At 46.6% G+C, this 26470-nt stretch overlaps 1 protein-coding gene across 2 annotated transcripts in view; it reads right to left on the bottom strand.

Moving 5' to 3' along the window:
* ORMDL3 (ORMDL sphingolipid biosynthesis regulator 3) overlaps positions 1–25007 on the bottom strand; it is a 36614-nt gene extending 11607 nt beyond the window's left edge. Inside the window, exons 1-2 of one of the 2 annotated variants that reach the window (XM_030221582.1) lie at positions 24883–25007; positions 12976–13173 (exon numbers count right to left, since the gene is read on the bottom strand). In XM_030221582.1, the coding sequence (XP_030077442.1) occupies positions 12976–13149 (174 nt within the window). In that variant the 5' untranslated portion in view covers positions 13150–13173; positions 24883–25007. Of the gene's footprint in view, positions 1–12975; positions 13174–19249; positions 19318–24882 lie in introns of those variants that run through there. The other variant, XM_030221584.1, reaches the window with a different exon arrangement.
* Positions 25008–26470: the final 1463 nt, after the last annotated feature.

Raw genomic sequence — 26470 nt, 5'->3', positions numbered from 1 at the left:
CCCAAGTAAGGGGGAATTTAGATTTCCAATCATGTTGTGGTCCTGCAACTATCTCCAAGGCAGATGATTTAGACAAATTTAGTTTGAAACCAGAAATCTGTCCGTATCTATCTGTTTCTTGCAATAATGTTCCCATGGACCTTGGTGGATCTGTCACCATTATTAGCAAATCATCAGCGAATGCCATTACTTTTACCTGATGACCAGCCACCAATATACCTTTAATATCTTTGTGGGCCGTGAGTGTGCGCAAAAATGGCTCCAGTGAGATTACAAATAGAGCTGGAGACAAGGGACAGCCCTGCCGAGTTCCCCTCTTAATTTGAAATTCATTTCCCCTCATGCCATTTACCAAAACCTGTGCTGCTGGATCACAATAAAGAGCCCGGACTGCCTGCAAAAACCATTCTGAGATTCCCATGGCCTGCATCACATGGAATAGGTATCCCCAATTCACCCTATCAAATGCCTTTTCGGCGTCTAAGCTCACCACTATAGCGGGGTTCTCTCTTTCCTGGCAGTGCGCCATAGCTAGCAGGAGTCGTCTGACATTATGTGTAGCTTGACGGTTACGAACAAATCCTACTTGCTCAGCATTTATCAGTTTAGGTAAATAGTTTGCAAGCCTCTCAGCCAGCATCCCCGCCAATAACTTAATGTCAACGTTCAATAATGATATTGGTCGAAAGTCCTCTGCTCTATTTAACTGCTTCCCAGGCTTTGGCAACAAAGTAATAAGCGCGGTATTAGCATATAGGGGGAAACCACCTGTAGTGACCACCTCATCTAAATGTTCCAAGAGCGCCGCTTGTGCTTCCAAAGGTAGCATCTTATAATACTCCCCAGCATACCCATCTGGTCCAGGGGCTGTACGTAACTTTAATCGTTTAATTGCCTGTTGTAGTTCATCTAAATTCAGGGGGGCATTAAGTACTTCCAACTCCTCACCTGTCAACTTGGTAAGCCCTGCTTTTTCTAAGTAATCCTGAATCAGAGACACATTAGGCGCTTCGCCCGTAGAGTAGAGCGAGGCAAAATATTTAGTAAAAATGTTTCCTATCTCTTGCTGTGAGGAAGTGGTCCCATTTCTTTCATCTTGTAATGCGGCCACCACTCTTGGCCCCCCCCCAGTTCTTAACTATTTTAGCTAGCAACCTTCCCGTTTTATTGCTAAATTGTTGTAATTTAAATTTATAATAAATCGTGGATCTGGTTTCATGTTCATGTATTAAAGTGTTTAGGGTGACTTGTATTGTTTTCAGTTCTTCTAAGGTCTTATGGGTAGGGTTTTTTGCGTGTATTCGTTTGGCTCTTAAGAACTGCTTCTCTAATTGCAAAATATTTGCTGCTCTACGCTTTTTCTTTACAGAACAATAGGCTATAATATCTCCTCTTAAAACTGCCTTCGAGGCTGTCCAAAACAACATGGGATCCTCCTGTGCATGTTCCTTATTGTTAAGTGCATAGTCTCCCCATTTACTCGTTAGGTATTTTTGAAAAGCGGGGTCTGTATATAAATATGCGGAAAATCTCCATCCTGCCCCCCCAGCTCTGTCCCCGGGTGCCTGTAGATCCAGCCACACCATTGCATGATCCGATATTTCTTCCGGCCCAATATGAGTTGCCTGTACTTGTGAAAACATTGATCTTTCTACTAAAATATAATCTAATCGCGCTAGGGTACCATGGGCACGTGATCTATGTGTGTAGTCTTTTTCCCCTGGGTGTAGAGCCCTCCACGCGTCTACTAAATTTAATGTTTTGGCCAACATTTTCAGCTCTCCCGCCCTCTGTCCAGTATAATGTGCTGAGGTCGGATTTGATAAGTCCTCCCTCGGGTCAAAGACTAAATTAAAATCACCCATAACTAGTATTTTATCCATTCCCTGTTGAAGGCAATGGCTACCCAAGGTCTGATAAAATTCCTTATTGCAGTCATTTGGACCATATACTCCCACCAGCAAAAAACTAAAACCCTGTATCCACACCCTCAATGTGATAGTTCTACCATGCCCTCCCTTCTCCACTACTACCACTTTGCAGGCTAGCCCTTTTCGAAATAGGACTGCTATGCCGCCTCTACGCCCCTTAGAGTCCACGGCATAACACTCCCCCACCCAGGATCTCTGCAATTTAGCATGTTCCACTGCACTGAGGTGTGTTTCCTGTAGGCAAGCTATATCAGCTTTGTGCCTTTTTAGGGCCGTCAATATTTTATTCCTCTTTATTGGGGAGGTTATGCCCCCCACATTCCAAGATATTAATCTAATTGGCATATCTCTTCATTGTTATAAGCGTTCCCATTGCCCCTGCTCTTTGTATACATCAGACATAAGATTCTACAAGTTTCCAGTCCCAGCAAGACTCTCACCTTTCCCCTACTTTTGTTTTCCATCTGCTGAACTGCCCGCTTATTCCAAGTCCTTAAAGCTAGGAAAGAGTCTCCCTTCCCACCCCCCCACCCCCCTCCCATTCCTTAACCCCCCCTGCCATGCATGCACCCTGCTTCATTCGACTGAGCTATTCAGACGTTGAAGCTTAGACCCCGGTGTGCATTTGAGACCCCAAACTCCATATTACAATAAAACATTATATATCATACATACAATTTGCTTATATAACTTCGAAGGGGATGTGGCCCCCACTGAACGCTCCTCCATTTTGTTATTTAGTTCACTGTCAGATATCATCAAGAATTTTACTTTCTACTAAGCCTTGTTTTGCAGACTCCGGCGTATTAAAGGTATGCCATGTATTATGCACATGAACTCTCAACTGAGCAGGGTATTGGAGCGCAAAGCGTATATTCTTTTGTACCAGCTTTGAACACAGCGCATGGTATTGCTTTCTATTTTCCTGTACCAGTGTAGAAAAGTCTTGAAAAATCAAGATGTTCTTATTATTATATTTCAGTGAATCACGTTTAAGCTTGAATCCTTGGAGAATTTCAACCTTATGGCGATAGTTCAAAATTTTTGCAATGACTACACGTGGGCGGACATGTTCTTCCGTTCGGCGGCCCACGCGGTGCGCCCTTTCAATCACTACTGGCCCCATCGTGTCTGTAAGTGCCAGTTCTTTAGACAACCAATTTTCTAACCAGGTTTCTAGATTCCTCTCAGGCAGCGCTTCATCCAGTCCCACAATCCGTATGTTATTCCTGCGTGCTCTGTTTTCGTAATCGTCGAGCAGACTCCTCTGTTCTTTTAGTTGGCGGCGCATGGCAACAATATCCGGCCCAAATCCTCTCGAGTCATCCTCCACCGCCGAAACTCGCGCCTCTAGGTCTCCTACGCGGATTCCCATTCCATCCAACGTTGTTTGGTAGGACTCCAATTTATTGGTGAGCGCTACCCACCTGGGTTCCCATGCTTTCTCTACCGCCGACGTCAGCTGTGCTAGCTGGACGTCTGTAAATGCAAGTCCGGTGGCCCCGGCCTCCTCCGCCATTTTACCATCTCCGCCACATGCTTTACTCCTGTCTTTCTTCACCGACTTTTGAGCCATATCTGCCGGTAGTGTTGTTAAGTATTTTTCCATATAATGGAGCGATTCAGTCAGTTCCACCTCTGTATTTCCACTTTATTGGAGATCGGGGTCTCGGAGCTTCGGCAGCGCGCTGCTCCTTAGCTCATGACGTCACCGGAAGTCACTGTAAAATAAGTATGAGTAGTCAGAGGGAACAGCCTGGTTTAAATTAGATGCGTTGGAACCTGTGAGCCTAGTTTCTGTTAGACAGGAGCAATTTTTAAAGGGGAAATCTTTTACCGTGTTGTGCCCAGCCCTGCAGATTTCAAAAATACCTTATTTACACTGGCAACAGAACAGAATAGGCTGAGAAAGATGGATAATCACCATTTGCTCCACCTTGGGGCAGCCTTTGCCTCAGACCAGTTTCCTAGGACGGGAACCAAGAGGCAGAGAATCCTTCCCAATGTAAAAGAAACAAGTTTCCAACCTATGTATCTCCAGTATAATTCCTCTCCTCGGGACTGCTTGTACTCTACCTTCTCTCAGTTTCTATCTCTGTCTCTGCATTCTCTCCTCAAGTTATTTTTAGCTTTTGCTCCCATTTCTCAGTTTCCTTTTCTTATTCTTCCATTTGTACATCTCTATATATGGCTGGCAGCTCAATCTTTGCCTCTCAGCCCAGCCTCCTAGGGGAAAGGGAAGGGAAATGGGACTTGATGTACTGCCTTTGTGAGGTTTTTGCAACTACATTCAAAGCAGTTTACATATATTCAGGTACTTATTTTGTACCAGGGGCAATGGAGGGTTAAGTGTCTTGCCCAGAGTCACAAGGAGCTGCAGTGGGAATCGAAGTCTGTTCCCCGGGATCAAAGTCCACTGCACTAACCACTAGGCTACTCCTCCACTAGCAACATTCCATGTAGAAGCCTGCCCTTGCAGATCAGCAATGCGGCCGTGCAGGCTTCTGTTTCTGTGAGTCTGACGTCCTGCACATTTGAGGCTGGCATAAAATATTTTAAAAGTTTTTTTTAGGGTGGGAGGGGGTTGGTTACCACTGGGGAAGTAAGGGGAGGTCATCCCCGATTCCCTCCGGTGGTCATCTGGTCAGTTCGGGCACCGTTTTGAGGCTTGGTCGCAAGAAAAAATGGACCAAGTAAAGTCGGCTAAGTGCTTGTCAGGGACGCCCTTCTTTTTTCCATTATCAGCCGAGGACGCCCATCTCTTAATCAAGCCCCAGTCCCGCCTTCGCTATGCCTCTGACACGCCCCCGTGAACTTTGGTCGTCCCCGCAACGGAAAGCAGTTGAGGGCGCCCAAAATCGGCTTTCGATTATGCCGATTTTGGCGATTCTGAGAGAAGGACCCCCATCTCCCGATTTGTGTCGGAAGATGGGCGCCCTTCTCTTTCGAAAATAAGCCTGGTAGAGTATAATTTCTGTCTCTTACATTTACTACTACCACTTGACGTAGAATTTGTATTCTGCCAAAGAGAGCTTCTCTCTACAGTTTGTAAGATGTAACATGTAAAGGCAACCTACCCAGGTGCATTTGGAAAGTCTTTTTTGATCAATCCTGTGGCACTCAAAAAGATGGGAAACATTTCTGAATCTTTCTGCCACATTTTGTTGGTCTCAGACTGCATTCCTTGGTACTTGAGGATCCTCTCCCTCTCCACGGGATTCACAGAGTAATCGCTCAGGATTAACGCTGTTCTGCTGTTTTGCAGTTTTACCACTGTGTCTGGTTTTCTTGAATCCAGCTTTTTAGCAGTCGGATTAGGGATATCCCAGGTGATCATAACCTCTTTGTTTTCTACTCTTTTCTTAGGGTCAGGATCCCAATGCTTTTCCAGAACACTGATGTAATGTTCCAATGAATGAGTCGTGCCACCTTGTTGTGCCTTTCTGTATAAAAATTTTCTGCCATCAGCACCTCGAAGGCAGCTACTAGATGAATTGCTGTTTCTTACAGAATCTACAAAATTTCAGCTGCCATCAGCACTTCGCAGTCAGCTATGAGATGAGTAGCTGTTTCCAGCTGTTTCTTACAGAATCTACAAAATGTCAGCTGTACCAGCTCGTGGTGAACCATCTTGTTCATAATTTGCTGTCCTGGGTTCCAACTATCAATCTCTCATCCTTAGGTTTCAGCTTTCCACTTCTTAACAACCATTCATGTGACCAGGCTTGATCCACATATGGTTCCTGGAGTACTGTACTTGTGCATTTGCCACTTGTTTTTCCTTTGTTTACTGATGAACTTGTTTAAAGAGCTTTTTCTCCTAGAACATATGAATAGCCATACTGCGTTAGACCAATAATGGTCCATCAAGCCCAGTATCCTGCTTCCAACGGTGGCCAATCCAGGTCACAAGTACCTGGCAGAAACCCAAATAGTAACAACATTCTATGCTACCAATCCCATGTCCATCTCAATAACAGATTATGGACTTTTCCTCCAGGAACTTGTCCAACCTTTTTTTAAACCCAGATATGCTAACCGCTGTTTCCACATCCTCTGACAGCGAGTTCCAGAGATTAACTATTCTTTGAGTGAAAAAAATATTTCCTCCTATTTGTTTTAAAAGTATTTCCATATAATTTCATTGAGTGTCCTCTAGTCTTTGTACTTTTTGAAAGAGTAAAACAAAAAAAATCGATTCACTTTTACCCGTTCTACATCACTCAGGATTTTGTAGGCCTCAAACATATCCCCACTCAGCGATCTCTTTTCCAAGCTGAAGAGCCCTAACCTCTTTAGCCTTTCCTCATATGGGAGGAGTTCCATTCCCTTTATCATTTTGGTCACTCTTCTTTAAATCTTTTCTATTTCAACTATATCTTTCTTGAGATATGGCGACCAGAATTGAACACAATATTCAAGGTGAGGTCGCACCATGGAGTGATAGAGAGGCATTATAATATTCTTGGTCTTATTTTGCACCCATTCCTAATAATTCCTAGCATCTTTCTGTTTGCTTTTTTGGTCACCACTGCACACTGGGCAGAAGATTTCAGCATATTGTCTAAAACGACACCTCAATCTTTTTCTTGCATGCTGACTCCTAAGCAGGGGCGTAGCCAGACAACAGATTTTGGGTGGGCCTAGGCAAGAGGTGGGTGGGCGGGCACCAAGTGTTCTGCCTCCCCCCCCCCCCCCCCCCCCCCCCCACCAAAAAATATCTCATTTGGCGGGAAAACGCTTCTTTCCACTTTGGCAGTCTGCAGCAGGCATGCGCTGAAAACTGAGCATGTGCAGATGCCGGTATCATAGAGAGTAGGTTTTAGTTACCATCAGGGGGGAAGTCCTCAGTTGGTGGAGTTTGGGATCCCCACCAGCTACCACTAAACGTGTGCTACTGTTGAGTGGGCCTGAGCCCTAAGTGGCTGGGCCCTGGCCCACCCAGGCCCACCTGTGGCTATGCCACTGCTCCTAAAGTGGACCCTAGCATCAGGTAACTGTGATTCGGATTATTCTTCCCAATGTGCATCAGTTTTAATTTGTCCACATTAAATTTCATCTGCCATTTGGATGCCCAGTCTTCCAGTTTCCTAAGGTCTTATTGCAATTTTTCATAGTCTGCATGCGTTTTGACAACTTTGAATAGTTTTGTGTCATCTGCAAATTTAATCACCTCACTCACCATTCCATTTTCCAGACCATCTATATAAATAAATCCCACCTTGAACGTTCTGAAGCTCCCTCCAACTGTGGCAGTGAAGTCCTGAACTGCTGTAGTCCTCCTGGCTATTCGGACTACTCACCACCGCCCTCAGCCACGCCCCATCTGCGACCTACGCCACGCCCCAACTGGACATAAAAAGCACCATGAACGTTCTGAACCACACTTTGAGGCTTCAAAAGTTCGTATGTTCGAAGCTCTGTAACCACTTTTAACCACAGTCCATCTGTGCGCCGCCATGATCTGAATCTGCCCCGCCCTGACCTATCAGAGTACATCTCTGCCCTGCCCTGACCTATCAGAGAAGAGAGGAGCGTCACAGCTGCACCGCTCTGACCTATCAAAGGGAACTGAAACAGGAAAAGGGAGGAGTATCACACCAATGAGGGACCTATCAGGGAAGTCAAATAGAAGAAGGGAGGAGCGTCAGAGGCGAAGGGCTCACTCGGGAGGAGCGTCACTCGCTTTGCTGTGCACACGTGCTGGAGGAGTTCTGCACCCGTTTCTCCTCCCTCTGTTTTCTCCGGTGGCCTTGGCAGCTGAATGTAGAACTAACAAGGGCAGGAGCTTTTGCTTCGCATCTGGCAAAGTAAGTCAGCTTCTGCTGTGCACCCTCCCCTCCTGTCCTTTCAAGCAGCGAATACGAGAGAATACGAGCTGGGACTGAACAGGCAGCACAAAACTCCTTTTTGTTTAACAAGGGCAGGAGCTTTTGCTTCGCATCTGGCAAAGTAAGTCAGCTTCTGCTGTGCACCCTCCCCTCCTGTCCTTTCAAGCAGCGAATACGAGAGAATACGAGCTGGGACTGAACAGGCAGCACAAAACTCCTTTTTGTTTTCTTTTGTTTACACTTGCACAGCTGATAGCTGGTCGCTGCCTGCCGTGCCCCTCTTCCTTTTTACAAACATTATGCCACTTTTCCTCTTTTTCCCTCTTTTCTTTCTCTACAAACATGACAAGGGGGTTGGAACAGGAGGTCCTGCACAGCTCTCTCCACTGTTGCCACAGGCTAAGCAACAGTTCAGGCACAAGGAGGGGAGGATGAGGGCCAGAACAGGTACACAGACCACAGATGGAGGCGGAGGAGGGGGTCCTGACAGCACAGGTGAAGGGGGGAGGGGCGACCCACAGTCCTGAGAGAAGGGCTGTAGGGAGACCTGAAAGGAGGGGGGGAGACTGACCAGACAAGGAGATGAGGGGTCCTGCGACAACACAGTGGCAGACGCAGACGGAGGGGGGTCCTTCCAGCCAACATAGGGAGGGGGGGGATGTATCTCCGTCACACTCTCTCTCTCTCTCACACACTGACTGTCTCTCTCACTCTCTAACACTGTCTACAACACACGCTATGTCTCACACTCGATCACATTCACTCTCTATGTGTCACACAGTCACTGTCAAACACTCTATCACTCATACACTCTCGCTCTCGCTCACATACCCACTCAAACACACTGTCAATCTCACACACACACTCTCTAACAGACACACTTGCAGCCACACACATTCAATCTGTCTCTCTCACAAAGTCACTCTCACACACACACTCTCTCAAACATACACACTCCGAGGAAAACCTTGCTAGCGCCCGTTTCATTTGTGTCGGAAACGGGCCTTATTTACTAGTTTATAAATATTTTAAATAGTACTGGTCCCAGTACAGATCACTGCAGCACTACTCACCTTCCTTCATTGAGAAAAATGGCCATTTAACCCTACTCTCTGTTATCTATCCAATAACCAATTCCTAATCCACACCAGAACACTGCCTCCTATCCCATGACTTTTTAATTTTCTCAGGAATCTTTCGTGAGGAACTCTGTCAAAAGCTTTCTGAAAATCTAGATACACTACATCAACAGGCTCACCTTTATCCACATGTTTATTCACACCTTCAAAGAAATAAAACAAATTGGTGAGGCAAGACTTCCCTTGGCTAAACCCACGCTGACTCATGTTCCAAAATTTTATTCTTTATAATAATTTCCACTATTTTCCCCAGCACTGAAGTCAGGCTTACCGATCTGTAATTTCCAGGATCACCCTGGAGCCCTTTTAAAAAATTGGTGTTACATTGGCCACCCTCCAATCTTCAGGTACTACAGATGATTTTAACGACAGGTTACATACAGATCACTAACAGATCAGCAATTTCATGTTTGATTTTTCAGTACCCTGGAGTGTATACCATCCAGTCCAGGTGATTTATCACTCTTTAATTTGTCAATTTGGCTTAGTATGTCTTCCAGGTTCACCGAGATTTCTTTCAGTTTCTCCTCATTGTCAGCCTTGAAAAACATTTCAGTAAAGACCAAAGCAAAGAATTCAATCAATCTCTCTGCTATGGCCTTGTCCTCCCTGAGTGCTCCTTTTGCTCCTTCATGATCTAACGGTTCCACTTATTCCCTCACAGGCTTTCTGCTTCTGATGTACCTAAAAAAAGGTGTTACTATGAGTTTTTGTCTCCGTGGCATGTTTTTCTTCATATTTTCTTGTAGCCTTCTTTATCAATGCTTTGCATCTACCTTGACAGTGCTTATGTTGCTTCTTATTGTCTTCATTTGGATCCTTTTTCAATTCTTTGAAGGATGCTGTTTTGGCTCTAATAGCCTCTTTCACGTCATCTCTTAACCATCTCTTCTTTCCACCTTTGCAAATATGTGGAATGCATCTAGTCTGGGCTTCCGCAATGGTATTTTTAAACAACCTCTACACCTGATTTAAAGTCCTAACCTTTGCGGCTGACCCAACATTCGTCCACAATAAATGCAAAAAGATCCAAGAAATAGACATTAAACTAACAAAGCAAAATTATAAAAATAAATCCCGGAACTGTCGTTTACCCATAAAGCTCTCCCCAGCCTGCCCCTACAGCGTGCTTATGAGACTATACAACGACATTTATTTCCTCTTTAGCAACAAGAAACTCTTCTAGTTGCTTGGGTTCAAAAAAATAGAAATTGTTTACCCTGAAATATCACAAAGAATAAACTTGGAAACTTAAGCACAAAATCGGCGCCCATAGCCGATATCCTCGGCCGAAAGGCCAGGAAGGCCTTATGCCTTATCTGTGTCTCTCTTGAAAGATCATGAAATACTCGAACCTTTGAACCCAAGAACTGTGTGTCCAAATGTCTAAAGGAAAGTTTCAGAACTGCACTGTGATCTGGCTCCAGAGCAAATTATACCACCATAGTAGTTCTCTGTGTAATTACTTCTAATGAAGATTCCAAAAAGGATGTAAGATTCATATTATCCCCATCTTGACCTCGAGGGGTCTCACCAACAGATCTCTCAGAGACCAGTATATACTGGGCTTGCGTGATAGGGGGCAATGAATCACCAGACATTCCTAGAACCTCAATCAGATATTTCTCAACCATATCTACAGACGCAATAAGAGGAGACCTAGGAAAATTGAACAGTCCCAAGTTATATCTAATTTGATTTTCTAGATATTCCAGTCGGTGATGAGTAAAATTCTTATCTTTACCTGAGAGTGAACCCAAAGATTCCAGGGGTTGAATTTTAGTCTCTAAGGACTCCAACTTTGAGGACTGCTGAGCAGATACTTGTGCCTGGAGAAGAGCAGCCTGAGACAAAACCTCAGTATTTTCCAAAGTCAAGGTTTGTAAAGAGGAATGCATATCAAATACAAGGTCCCACAGTGACTCCAATGTCACAATGGCTGGTTTAACAAAAACCCACGAAGATAAAGCAGGAGTAGGCAAGCTGGTAACCTGGGAAAGAGCACTCAGTTTGTAATGGCAAAATTTGAGCAGTATTTTGCAACAGCTCTTGGCCAGAGTCCAAGCTTCCAGGTGCTGTGAATGTGTGCTCTGTTCACTCAGATCTTCACACAAGAAAGAACCAGGAACAGGACTATCTAGAGCTCCACTACTTCCTGGTTGCAGGGGAGATGCCCGCTCAACAGGGCTGAGAGAAGCCCTGTCAATGCTGCTGACTGACGCCAATGCGCCGGTATCGACAGAAGGAAAGGAAGCCTCTACGGATCCTACTGGAGCTTTAAATCTGTCCAGAGTTGCCTGCTTCAGGGCTGGAGCTGTAGTGGGAGTCGAGGGAAACTCCCGCATCTTCCCTCTCCTCTTGCCCATACTCAGACAGGCAGGGAGATGCTCCAATACAGCATATCAAGACAAGGTCCTTGTGGATAGAAATTTCATGTATGCAGGTAAGATCAGTCGCTACGTGCTATCTTGAGCGATCCAAGATGGCGTCATAGTGACTGATCGTACCTACACACATGGAATTTCTATCCACAAGGATTCCACGCTGCTATCTGTTTCATGTAGAATATTTGTTTGTCTCAATTCCCTCTTTAACATATACAGCATATTTTGTTGGTTCCATTCCTGTACATAATGGACTCTCACTCATTCCATCTGCTCATCAGAATGCCTGCCCAAGTTTAACGAAGGAATTAGATTCTGGACGCTTGAGTTGCATGCGCAATTCTGGTCGTATTCTGCATTGCGCGTGCAAATTATCTTAACAAGCCAATCAGTGCCGATAATTGCCAATTAACATGCAATTATTGACACTAATTGGCTTTAATTCGAATTTATGCACACAACTTGCTAAGTGAATTCTATAAAGTGATGCACGTAAATTCAAATGTGTGGTGCCAAAAAAGGCAGCGTGGAATGGGCCAGATCGTGGACGTTACTCAAAATTATGTGCACTGTTATAGAACAGTGCCTAATTTAGTCACTGGCATTTACACCAAGCTTTATCTGGCATAAATTCCTGTGACTAGACTTAATTGCGTAGACAGGCCCTAGGCGTATTCTAATACGCCTAGGCATATTTTTTTTTCAGCACAAATTTTTACAGTGCCATATATAGAATCTAGCCCTATATGTGTAATCTATTTCTATGAGGCCCATTTCTCCTCCAGCTCCAGAAATATACAGTCTTGGCATACACCATACACTGGTTCTTATAAACTATCTCATAAGCACAGAGGAGTTTTCTTGTTCGTACATGTATTTAAGAGGCCACTCTGCAATTCCAAAGCTATGCGAAAGTACAAGAATTGCAAGCTAGTTGATGGCTTGTAGCTTTTTCTTTGATGTTAGAGCACTTTTCAGTACCAATTTTCATGTCCTGTAACGCTCTTTGTTGGTCTTTTCTTTCAGCACTTATTACTGGACTGTTGATCCTTCCATGACTCCTACATATTTGTACACCTCTTCCTGATCCAGTTCCTTGGTGGCACAATCATCAGTCAGAGAGATGTTTTCAGTTTTATCTAATTTCCCTCCTAGGAAAATTGTCTTAGCACATTTATCCAGGCCAAAAGTCACCCTGATATCATCTGAAAAGCTTTTTACTAAATGGAGTTGTTCTGCCAAATGTCGATTGCTGAAACTATAGAGCTTCAAGTCATCTAAAAGCAGCAAGTGTAATGTAGCCTCTGTGTAAGTGTGTGTCTCTGTCTCTGTGGCTTTCTTTCCAGTTCCTGTTATCAGCACAGGCTGGTTAATGTTCCATCTGCTCCTGGATCAGGTGATTCCTGGTTCAGAGACACTGCGCTTGTCCAATACTCACTTACAACACTCACCCAAGACCAAATTCCTCTGCCTCCTGGCTCCTTCTGCAGCAGCTCTGCCAGTAACCTTTTTATCACGAAAAATGGGCAAAACCTCCATCTAAAGCCTTAGAGCTGTGTAAGGTCAGGGTGCTAATAGCAGCATGGAGAGCACAGAAAACTCTGAAGGCCGCTTGCAGCTGCCCTGCATCTCCAACTCATACATGCACACGCACACACATGAATGATACACAACGGCTAAGCCTCCTTACCATGTTGTGAATAATGTTGGTAAGGGTCCAGACCACAGGAACACTAAAGAAGGGGATACTGAGGAGGACCACGTGCAGGAGGCCGATAGCCAAAACGTAGGACAACCAGATACCTCGGCTGTTCATCACACGAGTGTTGGGGTTCACCTCGCTGTGAGCTGTGCCCACATTCATTCTGGGTCAACGTATCTGTGCAGCCTGTGAGAGCAAAGAGAAGCAAAGTCCAGCATCAGAAAAGAGGTCAGCTGTTTCAGCAATGGGAGTGGTTCGGCCCAGCCCAGATGCAGGGATTCTAATGTGCACCCACTCAGCATGTCACCTAAAACTCATCAGAAAACACCAATAAATCAACAACCCTGAAAGCTGAAACAATCAGTCTTCATTCAAAGCTCCTTGCTGCAAGCATCTAACAGCAGTACTGCCCTGGGGCTCCGTGCGGGAGTGCAACTTCAGGCCCAAAAGACAATTTGCATGTACCATTAGAAGGCTTGTACAGAGCCTCTGAGATCTCCTCACTCCACCCCCCAAAAGCATCATTCTATTATCTACTTCCACAGTTGCTCTTTGCCCCACTGTGACCAGAGCGGTATATGGCACTCCCTGGATTTCCTGAGAGCTCTAATTGGCTCCAAAAGAAATTGCAGTCCAGATCTCCTGGGTGACAGGTTAGGGATTTTGGATACAACTCATGTCTTTTTCAATAGTAGCTCAAGGTGAGTTACATTCAGGTACTCTAGATATTTCCCTGTCCCTGGAGGGCTCATAATCTAATATTGTAGCTGAGGCCATGGAGGGCTAGGTGATTTGCCCATAGGACCAGCGTAAAGGAAGAGCAAACAGGGCAATTGCCCTGGGCCCTCCGTGTCACTGAGGGCCCCAAACCTGCCTAAAGTTGAAAGAGGGACAATCTACAAGCAAGCTTTGGGGCCTCCTCCCTAGCATCTGCCCTGGGTCCCATCATGTCTAGCACCGGCCCTGTTTGCCCAAGTTCACAAAGAGCCACAGTGGGACCTCAATCCTGGCTTCCCTGGTTCTCAGCGTCCTGTTGGGCTACTCCTTCCCTCCAGGCTCAGCACAGTGCTGGACCACTAATTGCCACTTCCATTCATTCTACCTAAGCAAATTTTGAAAGTTAAGCAAAGACAATCCACTTTGTGTCTAACCATGCTGAAAAGAGCTTCCAGAATCATCAATCGCTTTGTCATTTTGAGTAGGGGAGACTGTGATAATTATGTCTGGCATTTCAGTCTGAAACAAATCAGGTCTTATCTACCAAAACATGAATTAAATGAAGCATCTCTGCTAAGGGCAGCAGGAAGAAGCCAGAAGTTAAATTCCTCACTTTTTCCAAACTCCTAGCTGAGGGCAGCTTATGATGAAGCAATGTAGGCATTTTCCTGTCTCTAGAAGACTCCAGCCCATGCCGGTTCCAATCCTAAAATGGTGGTTGTGACCTCCTGTGGCAGTCTCACGAGGCTGCCATGGGAAGTTGCAGCTGCCATTTTCACAAAGCAGTCAGCAGGAGCAGCTCTGTGTGTGTTTGAGTATTCTAATATTGAGTACATTCCTTGACAATGTCCAGGGAACAGTAATTTCCATTGGGTTTAGCACCCCCAATTATTTTGAAAAGTTGGCAGGAATCATGCCCCGAAGAGGCCACTAGACCACCAGGGCTTTTAGAAGGTAGAACCGGATAGGACAACGGGTGAGGAGTGGAAGGCGGCCTGGGAGAAGGACAGGTTCTGTTGGGGGAGGGGTGAGGGCTAGCTTGGCGGAACTGACTTGCGATTGTGTGGGTGGGTACAGCTATGGTTTTGGGTCACTTTCAGTGCTGAATCCCAAACTGAAATTCAGCCAGCCTCTAGTCTATTTCCCAAAATATTTGGAGGCCATATCTCACTAAGGACATAAAAAGACTTGAAACGGTTCAGAGGACGGCGACAAAAAATGGTATGGGGTCTGTGTCAAGAGATACATGAGAAGAAACTGGAAGACCCAAATATGGATACGCTAGAGGAAAGGAGAGAGATGACAGGCATTTAAACACATAAAATATATTAATGAACAAACAAGATCTTTTTTTCAGAGATGAGGAAGCTGTAGAATTACAGGATACAACTTTTATTTTTCTTATTGTTACATTTGTACCCCGCGCTTTCCCACTCATGGCAGGCTCAATGCGGCTTACATGGGGCAATGGAGGGTTAAGTGACTTGCCCAGAGTCACAAGGAGCTGCCTGTGCCTGAAGTGGGAATCGAACTCAGTTCCCCAGGACCAAAGTCCACTACCCTAACCACTAGGCCACTCCTCCACTGTTGCTACTATTTGAGATTCTACATGGAATGTTGCTATTCCTATTCCACTAGCAACATTCCATGTAGAAGTCGGCCCTTGCAGATCACCAATGTGGCCGCACAGGCTTCTGCTTCTGTGAGTCTGACGTCAGACTCACAGAAACAGAAGCCTGCGCAGCCTTCTACATGGAATGTTGCTAGTGGAATAGCAACATTCCATGTAGAATCTCCAAAAGTAGCAACATTCCATGTAGAATCTCCAATAGTAGCAACAGAATCTTAATAGTAGCAATATTCCATGTAGAATCTCAAATAGTAGCAACATTCCATGTAGAATCTCCAATAGTATCTATTTTATTTTTGTTACATTTGTACCCCGCGCTTTCCCACTCATGGCAGGCTCAATGCGGCTTACATGGGGCAATGGAGGGTTAAGTGACTTGCCCAGAGTCACAAGGAGCTGCCTGTGCCTGAAGTGGGAATCGAACTCAGTTCCCCAGGACCAAAGTCCGCCACCCTAACCACTAGGCCACTCCTCCACTCCAATTGAGGTTGCAGGGTGGTAGATTTAGGAGTACCACCAGAAAATACTTTTCCACAGAGATGGTAGCAGAAGTGGTGGGGGACAAAAACAGTGACTGAATTCAAAAACAAATGGGATAAACAAAGAAGATCCCTATACAGAAAGATCATGGAATCAAAGCAAAATTAAATAACCTTCACACTTTAAACAATGTACATAGGGTGTAACCTGCACAGATCAGCTGCTACAACTCTGCCTTCCTTGCTGGGCAGACTGGGTAGGCCATACGGGTCTTCATCTGCCGTCATTTACTATGTTAGTATGGGCTTCTTTTACAAAGATGCGCTATTGATTGCTGCGCGGCAAATGAGAGGAAGCTCATTCAATTTCTGTGGGCTTCCTCTCATTTGCTGCGTGGGAGTCGCTAGCATGGCTTTGTACAAGAAGCCCTATATTTGGTTACTGTATTGGGCAACAAAATGATCGCATTAGGCTTGTATCAGGAAGACATGTGCTCAGTGTTAGTGCAGACATACTGTCTCAGCCTCTAAGTTTGTACCCGAGGCAACGGACGGTGAAATAACTTGCCTAAGGCCTCAAGCAAGGCCGACCTTGCCGCTAGGTAACATAGAGGGGCATAATCGAACGGGACCAGCTGGAAAGCAGCGTCCCGACCATATTATCGAAACAAGATAGCCGGCTATCTTTCGTTTCAATAATACGGTCGGAGCCGGCCAAATCTCAACATTTGGGCCGGCTTTAGAGATGGCCGGCATTGGTTTTCAGCAATAATGGAAACTAATGGCTGCCATCTCAAACCCGGCCAAATCCAAGGCATTTGGTCATGGGAGGAGCCAGCATTTGTAGTGCACTGGTCCCCCTCACATGCCAGGACACCAACCGGGCACCCTAGGGGGCACTGCAGTGGACTTCAAAAATAGCTCCCAGGTGCATACCTCCCTTACCTTGTGTGCTGAGCCCCCCCAAATCCCCCCGCAAAACCCACTCCCCACAACTGTACACCACTACCATAGCCCTTAGGGATGAAGGGTGGCACCTACATGTGGGTACAGTGGGTTTTGGGGGGGGGGGTTGGAGGGCTCCCATTTACCACCACAAGTGTAACAGGTAGGGGGGGGATGGGCCTGGGTTCACCTGCCTGAAGTGCACTGCACCCATTAAAACCTGCTCCAGGGACCTGCATACTGCTGTCATGGAGTTGGGTATGGCATTTGAGGCTGGCAAAAAATGATTTTTAATTTTCTTTTTTTGGGGTGGGAGGGGGTTGGTGACCACTGGGGGAGTAAGGGGAAGTGAACTCCGATTCCCTCCGGTGGTCCTCTGGTCAGTTGGGGCACTTTTTGAAGGCTTGGTCCTAAAAATAAATGGACCAAGTAAAGCTGGCCAAGTGCTCATTAGAGCCGGCCTTCTTTTTTCCATTATCAGCCGAAGTCGGCCATGTCTTAACCACGCCCCCGTCCCGCCTTTCGTACCCTGCCGAAATGCCCCCTTTAACTTTGGACGGCTCTGCGACAGAAAGCAGTTGAAGCCTGCCAAAATCGGCTTTCGATTATACCGATTTGGCCAGGTTTAGGAGATGGCCAGCCATCTCCCGATTTGTGTCGGAAGATGGCCGGCCATCTCCTTCAAAAATAAGCAGGCTAGTAACATAGTAAATGACAGCAGATAAAGACCTGTACAGTCCATCCAGTCTGCCCAACAAGAAAAATTCATTTTACATAGTATGTGATACTTTATATGTATACCCGAGTTTGATTTGTCCTTGCCTTTCTCAGGGCACAGACTGTAGACGTCTGCCCAGCACTGTTCTTGTACTAACTTCTGAAGCTAACATCGAAGCCCCTTAAAATTTACACTCAAGCCCATCCATATCTATTCAGTCACGATCAGGGAGTAGACCGTAGAAGTCTGCCCAGCACCGGTTTTGCTTCCCAATTACCGGGGTCGCCACCCAATCTCCGCTAAGATTCCGTGGATCCATTCCTTCTGAACAGGATTCCTTTGTGTTTATCCCACGCATGTTTGAATTCCGTTACCGTTTTCAACTCCACCACCTCCCGCGGGAGGGCACTCCACGTATCCACCACCCTCTCTGTGAAAAAAATACTTTCTGACATTACTCCTGAGTCTACCCCCCTTCAACCTCAATTCATATCTTCTAGTAACACCTTCCCATCTCCGGAAAAGGTTCATTTGTGGATTAATACCTTTCAAATATTTGAACGTCTGTATCATGACACCCCTGTTTCCACCCCAGGTGGACTAGACATTCACCTAGGGTGGCAGAATTTAGGGGGCAGTGGCACAGCTCCCATATAGCGAGAGCAGCACTTGAATGTTGCTTTCAGCACAGGCCTGTGCTCAGGCACTGCCGACCCCTCCGATATAGACTTCCTGTGGGGGGTAACATGGCAACGTTTCAGCACAAGCCTGTGCTCGTGCTGCCACATCCCACCCCCCTCTGATGCTGACTTCCTGTAGGGAGGAAAGGAGTAAAATGGCAACGGTTCAGCATGGGCCTGGAAGGCTCTGCACTGCGCTGACGCATCTTCTGGCCAGGGTGAAGATAAGGGAGTGGTGGTGACAGAAAGTTCAGCAGGAGGAAGATGCTGGACATGGTGGGGGGGGGGGGGAAGAGATGAAAGGCTGGACACCTTTTTGGAGCGGTGGGGAAGAAGAGATGCTGTCATCTGGGGGAGGGGTAGAGAGGAGGAAAGGCTACTCCAGTACCAACACCCATACACATCTTGGCTACTGCACCTCACTCCTGCCCTGTAGCACCCCTGCTATTCCAGTACTGACACCCACACATCTTGGCTACTGCACCTCACTCTTGCCCTGCAGCATCCCTGCTACTCCAGTACCGGCACCCATACACATCTTGGATACTGCATCTCACTCCTGCCCTGCAGCACCCCTGCTAGTCCAGTACTGACACCCACACATCTCTGCTGCTGCACCTCACACCTGCCCTGCAGCACCAACAGCCAAACACATCTTGGCTACTGCACCTCACTCCTGCCCTGTAGCACCCCTGCTAGTCCAGTACTGACACCCACACATCTTTGCTGCTGCACCACACTCCTGCCCTGCAGCACCAACACCCATACACATCTTGGCTACTGCACCTCACTCTTGCCCTGCAGCATCCCTGCTACTCCAGTACCGACACCCATACACATCTTGGCTACTGCACCTCACTCTTGCCCTGCAGCATCCCTGCTACTCCAGTACCGACACCCATACATATCTTGGCTACTGCACCTCACTCTTGCCCTGCAGTATCCCTGCTACTCCAGTACCGACACCCATACACATCTTGGATACTGCATCTCACTCCTGCCCTGCACCACCCCCTGCTACTCAAGTACTGAGATCCTCTTCCCTCACCATACACATAGCTTTGCCAGGGAATCTCACACACACATATGCTACCTCAGACTCCAAATGCTACAGCCAGACTTCCACCTCTGCTATATGCCTCTGGTTTGCTAACACTTTGGCAGACAGTGTTGCTCTCTGTGTTTGAGTGGGTGTCATTTGGTTTAAACCAATCAGCCAAGGACGAGGCCCAGTGTTTAAACCCCTCCCTTTCCCTGTACTCCACTCAAAACTCCAACAAGTCAAAGTATGCATGATAACAGAATGTACTCTGCTCTCCAAATCCCAGGCCCCACTGTTCCTGCTCAGTACCTCCCATGCTTGCCGTCCAAAGCATCACCATTTGGACTGTTTCTTTACGCAGTGTGAATATTACAGTTCCGGCTCACAACAAAAAATGGTTATTTAATTGCTTGGACAGATAGAGTGTGGGAGAAATATATTCCAGCAAACCCAGGAAAGGGCAGAGAGAGTAGAGACATGGTGCAAACAGCTACAGAATAACTTTATTTATATGGATTTAGTTCACACCTTTTCTGTACTAGCTCAAGGTGAATGAAATGCAGGTAAATGAATGCTAAAATGTGCTGAAATTCAGAACTCATACATTAAAGTACTGGGAGCAAAAGTTATCCAAACCAGATTAGTGCTAGTACATCTCACTAACAGCAGGACTGCTCTACTCTGCTCTACAAGAGGGGAACATGCAGAAATGACAACATACCAAAAGAATAGTACAGCTTCCTTCGCACACTCACTCACATGCTGCCCCACCACAGCACAGCTTCCCTTGCACACTCAACTCACTCACACGATGCCCCACCACAGCACAGCTTCCCTTGCATGATCACTCACTCGTTTACACACTGCTCCACTACAGGACAGCTTCCCTCGCACACTCACTCACTCATTCACATCTGACCCACTACAGCACAGCCTCCCTCGTACATACACACTCATTCACACGCTGACCCATCCCAGCACAGCTTCCCTCGCACACACTTCACAAGCTGCCCCACCACAGCACAGATATAGCTTTCTCAAACGCACTCATTCACACACTGCCCCACCATAGCACAGGACAGGCTCCTTCATGCACACAGCTTCCCTCGCACACTCACTCACTCATTCACAAGCTGCCCTACCACAGCACAGGTTCCCTCGCACACACTCACTCACACACTGCCCCACCACAGCACAGCTTCCCTCGCACACTCAGTCACTCATTCACACGCTGCCCCACCACAGCACAGCTTCCCTCACACACACTTCACAAGCTGCCCCACCACAGCACAGATATAACTTTCTCACACACACTGTGAGGAATATGAGGGTGAGAGGGAGAATGAAGGCACAGGGAGGAACGAGGAGGCTCGAGAGAGAGAGGGAGACTGGGTAGAGAAAGGAAAGAGTCTTTTCCCCTGGGGGATTGGAGAAAAGGAAAAGACTACAATTCCCAGCAGACCCTGAGTAGGTCCCATGGTAGAAACAGGGACTTCAATCCCCAACAGCCCCCAGAGGCGGTCAGGAGAAGGGCAAGAGAAGGGAGTTGGAAAACCTGTCCCAGAGAGCCAGGATGAGGTAAGGAGTTCTGAACCTGCCCAATCAAGCAAATGGAGAGCAGCTGAGCAATGGCTGTGGGGAGAAGTGATAAGTAGTAGTAGTAGTAGTAGGAACCTATGGACAGGCAAGGGGAAGAAAAGGGGGAGGAACTAGAGCAAGAAGAGCCAATGGAGATTGCTGCTCTGACTAAACTGGAAGGAAAGGAGATAAAACAGGAGAGGGCTGCTCGGAAGGAGAGCCTGGTAGAAGAAGGGAAAAGGTGGCTATCCCACGAGGGGAGCTGAGAGAACAGGTTTACCATGGAAGGGTCATGCGGGTGGTGGTCAGGATATAATGCTGGCCTGGTTGGGGAGGGACCTTTGCCACTCTCCCTAGGTTGATTTCCTTTGAAAGGGAGAGAGGAGGAGTGGTGGTTTTGGGCATAACTGCTATACATGAACTGCTGGGAGTTTGAACCCTTTCTGAGCAAGGTTGCCAGGTTGAAAAATTTTTCCCTGCCCAAAACGAGCCCAAAATCCGCACAAAGGTAAACCCCGCCCCCGACGTCATCAACCCCCGCCTCTGACGTCATTAACTCCGCCCCGACGTAGCCGCTGTCACTAACCCCGCCCCCGATGTAGCCGCCGTCACTAACCCCGCCCCTGACGTCGTTAACCCAGCCTCTGCGGGGCTTCTATTGGGCCAAATTGGACCAATAGAAGCCCCAGAAAGCCGCCCAATTGGGCGGGAAACCCGCAGACCTGGCAACACTGTTTCTGAGTTGCTGTGTTTGGGGAATTGTTTTGCAGAACTGCTGGGGAGGGTTTGAACCCTTTCTGGATCTACTGTGTTTGGAGAATTACTTTGCATAACTGCTATAAATGAACTGCTGGGAGTTTGAAACCTTTCTGAACTGCTGTGTTTGGGGAATTGTTTTGCCTAACTGCTGACATGAACTGCTGGGGGAGGGTTTGAACCCTTTCTGGAGCTACCGTGTTTAGAGAATTACTTTGCATACCTGCTATACATGGTCTGCTGGGAGTTTGAGCCCTTTTTGAGGTACTTTGTTTGAAGAATTGCTTTGCATAACTGCTTTATATGAACTGCTGAGATTTTGGAACCTTTTGGGGTTTTTTTTTGTTTTGAATACTATGCTGTTGAACTGCTATGCTTCTTGAGAAATGCTGTGGTGGGAACTACCTTTGGAGGAGCAGTTGACACAAAGGGATTACAATAAAGTATAATGATCTGACCTTGTGGATTGCCGTGTGCTCTTTAGAAGTGGATTACAGCACACAGCTCAGCTAAAGGGCCGAGGGACTCCAGAGTCTACCGGTGCAGGAGACTGTTCCAAGAGTCTCCCGGTGGTGGAGACCTTGTAACACTCATTCACACACTGCCCCACCATAGCGCAGGGCAGGCTCCTTCACGCACACAGCTTCCCTCGCACACTCACTCACTCATTCACACGCTGCCCCACCACAGCACAGGTTCCCTCGCGCACACACCCATTCACACGCTGCTCCTTCATGCACACTCACTCATTCACAAATAATAAGGTCATTATCATAGAAACTTGTAGAAGAGGTGTATATTACTTGAAAACAAAATCTCCTCAAACATCAAGGGTCCGTTTCTATGACAAATGTGGAACCTATTCAATCCTCTACTAACTACAGCCTGAAACATGGGCTGGAAAAGTCACTATTAACGGTAGACCTTAAATGAACCTTAAACACAGTTAGTCTCGACAAAGTTCTGATACAGTAAAAATGATAAAAATCAAAAAGTTTTTAATCATTTTATTTACATCATTTTATATGTGTAGTTTTATTATAAGTTATAGATAATATGATTTATGGATTATGTTATTATAAATTTTTCTTAAATTTTTTTTGTTTCCACCACTGTTCCAAAAATTTGTTTTATCAAAGGTGATTTTCAAAAATTTTAAATCAAAATTTTTTATTATATTTATAATATTAATTATACATTGATTAAGTAACAATTTATACATGTATGTCACGTATGGTTATCATTGTATTTTACTATCATTGTATGTTAGTTATCATGTAATATCAGCTGAGCTCTTGTTTGTTTTATCTGATTTATTTTCTTTACTATATTTTATTATATTTGTCATATCATTATTTTTGTTTTGTAGCCCCTGATGCAGCTCTGTTGGGCGAAACACGGCCTGTGTCGGGCATTTTTTTTCAGATGATATTCTATTAATAATTTGATCTGCTTTGTTGTTTTCCACCAGAAGTGAAAGCCTGCTAAGTGTGTTTTACCGCCTACACAAATTGGGAAGGAGTACGGCATCAGGGTTTGTGTTCCTGCATCTTTTGTGGGTCCAGCATCTCTTCCCTTCTCTTACTCACTCACTCACTCCCTCCTTCCATCTATGGTCCGTCATCAACCCCTCTGCCCAAACCCCCCTCCCCTATGGTCTGCCATCTTCCTCCTCTCTCCCCAGGGGTTCAGCACATCTCCCATCTCCCCCACAAATCCAGGACCTCTCCTTCTTCCCTAAGCCCCCCCCTCGAGTCCAGAATCTCTCCTTCTTCCATCAGTGCCCCCCCCCCGTGAGCCCAGCAACTCTTCTCTTGTTCCCTCAGACCACCTGTGAGTCCAAGACCCCCCTCCATGAGTCCAGCACCACTCCCTCTTTAGCCCTCAGCCTCAGCACTAGTTCCGCTTTTTCCCTCAGCCCCCGAGTCCAGCACCAATTTTTCTTTTTCCCTCAGCCCCTCCCCTGTGAATCCAACACCACTCCCTCTTTTTTCCAGCCCTCCCTTGAGTCCTGCACTGCTCCCTCCTTCTTCTTTCACACCTCCCCTCAGTCTGTCAAACCTGCTTTCTTTAGTGGACCCTGCAGCGATAGCAGGTTTCCTGTGACGGATCCTTCCCTCTGCTGCGTCCCACCCTTGTGTGCACAGGAAGTTGTGGCAGAGGGGTGGAGCGTGGCAGAGGAAAGATTCTGGCGCAGGCAGCCTGGTACCGCTAAAGAAAGCAGGTTTCACAGATCGAGGGGAGGGGAGAAGAGGGAGTGGCACTGGTTCCTTGGGGGGTGGGAAAGAGTGAGAAGACAAGAGGCGGTCAGTCATACCGCAAAGTTAAAAAAAAAAAGCACTACTGGCTTAACCTATAGGACCATAGGTTAACCTGGCCCTGGGTTGTGATATAGACTACATTACATTATCATCATGACTTATATATGAAACTAAAACTTCCCATACTAATCCAATTAAAATGCTTGCAGACTTCTCCTAGTATATTTCTTCTGTTATGGAATCCACCTTCGTCCCTCCCTCTCTGAAAAATAATCTTCCCAGGGATGTACAGGGAGTGCTCCCAACAACCTCATCCCTTCCCTTTGTGAGTACATTTACAAGTGTGCTTATATACTGCTGAATATATTTTGGGAAGCGGACATGGCTGTGCTGTGCCTCTTTGCTGCAATACACAAGCTCCCCATTAAACCATCTGAGATCTCAGAGCAGTAAAGACCCAGAAGGATAAGCAGCGGGTTCTCTGACGTGGACATAGTAGTGAAGTATCTTGTTACCCCTCTCTCAGTTATGGGTTAGAATACTGCAAGTAGCTAGCCCAGGCTTTCCCAAACCTTGTCCTGGGGATCGCATGACAAGCTGAGTTTTTAGGACATCCACAATGAATATGCTTGAAATATTGCCATACATTGCATACCCACTACATGCAAATGTATTTCATTCGTATTCATTGTGAATATGCTGCATACCCGACTTGTTGTGGGGTTTCAGGCCAGGTTCTGGTAGACCAGAACAAGGCTCTAACCTAGGAGGCATGTAACACCTATATCCATATGCACCGTGGAATCTGTGGTAGTCTTTGCATTAGTCTTTACACAGTGCGTATGGATGATGAAGTGGAAGAAGGACTGCAATGACCTCTCTGACTATAAAGTGCACAACGACCACAGTTCCACCTCTAAGGCCAAATCCTATATGTGCCAGCAACAGCAGCCACAAATAACTAGAGGCTGTGTTACATGGGGCGTGATTGTGTAGTGTGTGTGTGCATAAGTGGATGTATGAGCGGTGCAGAAATGCCTGTATGTTGCAACACGTATGAACAGGGGGTGTATATGTGTAGGTACTCACCAGCGGTTAGGGGGAAGCAGTGACACGCTCTGACCGTCCCGGTTTCCAGTATTAGCTTAGGTTCCCCTGCTCCTCACTCCCCCCTCCCCTGCTTTGTTTTCGTTCTCTCTCAGCTGACAGCGCAGCACAGTTCGCCAGTGCATTGGCGACGTGACGTCGTAACCCCGCGCCCGCCCGCAGCCTGCTGGGAGCTGTAGTTCTGAGTGGTGATGTCAAGTTGAGCAAACGAGGAGGTTGTATCATGGGTTCCCTGGAATAAAAAGCTGATGTAGTATAAAGAGGCTTCATCGCCCGTCCCCGGAGTAGTGGAGTCTCTAAGCCTAGACTCCTTGCCTTGGCCCCGCATGAGAATTATCTGAAGTTGTTGATGTGAATGAGTTCTGTTCTGGAGACCACACACAGGTCTCTTCGGATGTGATAGCAGGGGGGCTGATGAAAGTGGAGAGCCGGGTGTTAGCATCTGCAGAATGCTTCTCTTGGTTCAAGAAACCGTATCACATCCTGCTGGCTGCTACTTTTCTCCAGTATGAAGGCTACTGGAAGATTTCCTATCCCTACCTCTTCCCCTGTTCTCCCCCCCCCCCCCCCCTCACCCCCATAGAACTAGGTGGCAGAAGTAAAGGATACTTCGTTCCAGGGGTACAGAATTCGTGTCTGACTGCAATGTCTCAAATGGGGGGGGGGGGGGGGGGGGGGGAGGGAGCCTGAACACTTACTACATAAGGAATCGTAGTCGGTCCTTTCTTGGGATCTTTTTAAGGCAGCTAGGCACACAGAAACTGGATTTCTCAAACTTATTTAGGCCGTTGAAGCTGAAAGTACTTCTCAGCTAACATTAAGGCATCCAAAAAGGGTATGCCCTGGAGTTTGCATAACACCTGCCAGATGGTTTCCTGCAATCTCCTTGTCAATCCAGGCAAAAAGCAGTGCTGGTCAAGGAGAACTACTGCCACCAGGATAGGTTGAAATGTCCCTTCTTTTTTGAGCATCACAAAGTAAATAGAATATATCTTCCCATGTGTAGTGCTCTCCCAGTGGAAAGGTTTCACAGCCTGCAGTTGCAACAGCCTCTACATTTCAACCTATTCTAGATCTCAAGTAGGTCAATAGGGCCCTCAGGATCCCCAGGTCTTAGATGTGGTCTGTCATCATAGCAGTCAGGTGAGAATTGCTAACTTTCTTGGGCTTAATGAATGCTTATCTCCATATCCCGATTCAGCAAGGACATCAGAAGTGCCTTCGGTTTGTGTTTCTGAAACAGCTCCAAGAACCTTCTCCAAGGTGATGGTAGTGGTGGCAGATGCTTTGTGCAAGGAAGAGATATTGGTGCATTCTTATCTGGATGATTGGCTGATTTGGGCAAAGTCCTTTCAGGAGAGCAAACTTGTTACCTCCTGAGTTGTATGGAACAGTTGGGCTGGGTGGTTAGTTTAGCAAAAAGCAAGCTGCCTCCATCATAGGTGACAGAATATCTCAGAGTCCATTTCAACACAGCAGGGGTGAGTGTTCCTTTCTCAAGCAAGGGTGCAGAAGTTGCAGGTGGAAGTCCGGAATCTTCTAGGCTTGGGATTACCTACAGATGTGGGGC

The sequence above is a fragment of the Microcaecilia unicolor genome, chromosome 12, assembly GCF_901765095.1.
Source record: "Microcaecilia unicolor chromosome 12, aMicUni1.1, whole genome shotgun sequence".
Lineage (NCBI taxonomy): Eukaryota > Metazoa > Chordata > Amphibia > Gymnophiona > Siphonopidae > Microcaecilia > Microcaecilia unicolor.
The sequence above is the reverse complement of the archived record's forward strand: the minus strand, read 5'-3'. Positions and strand labels throughout refer to the sequence as shown.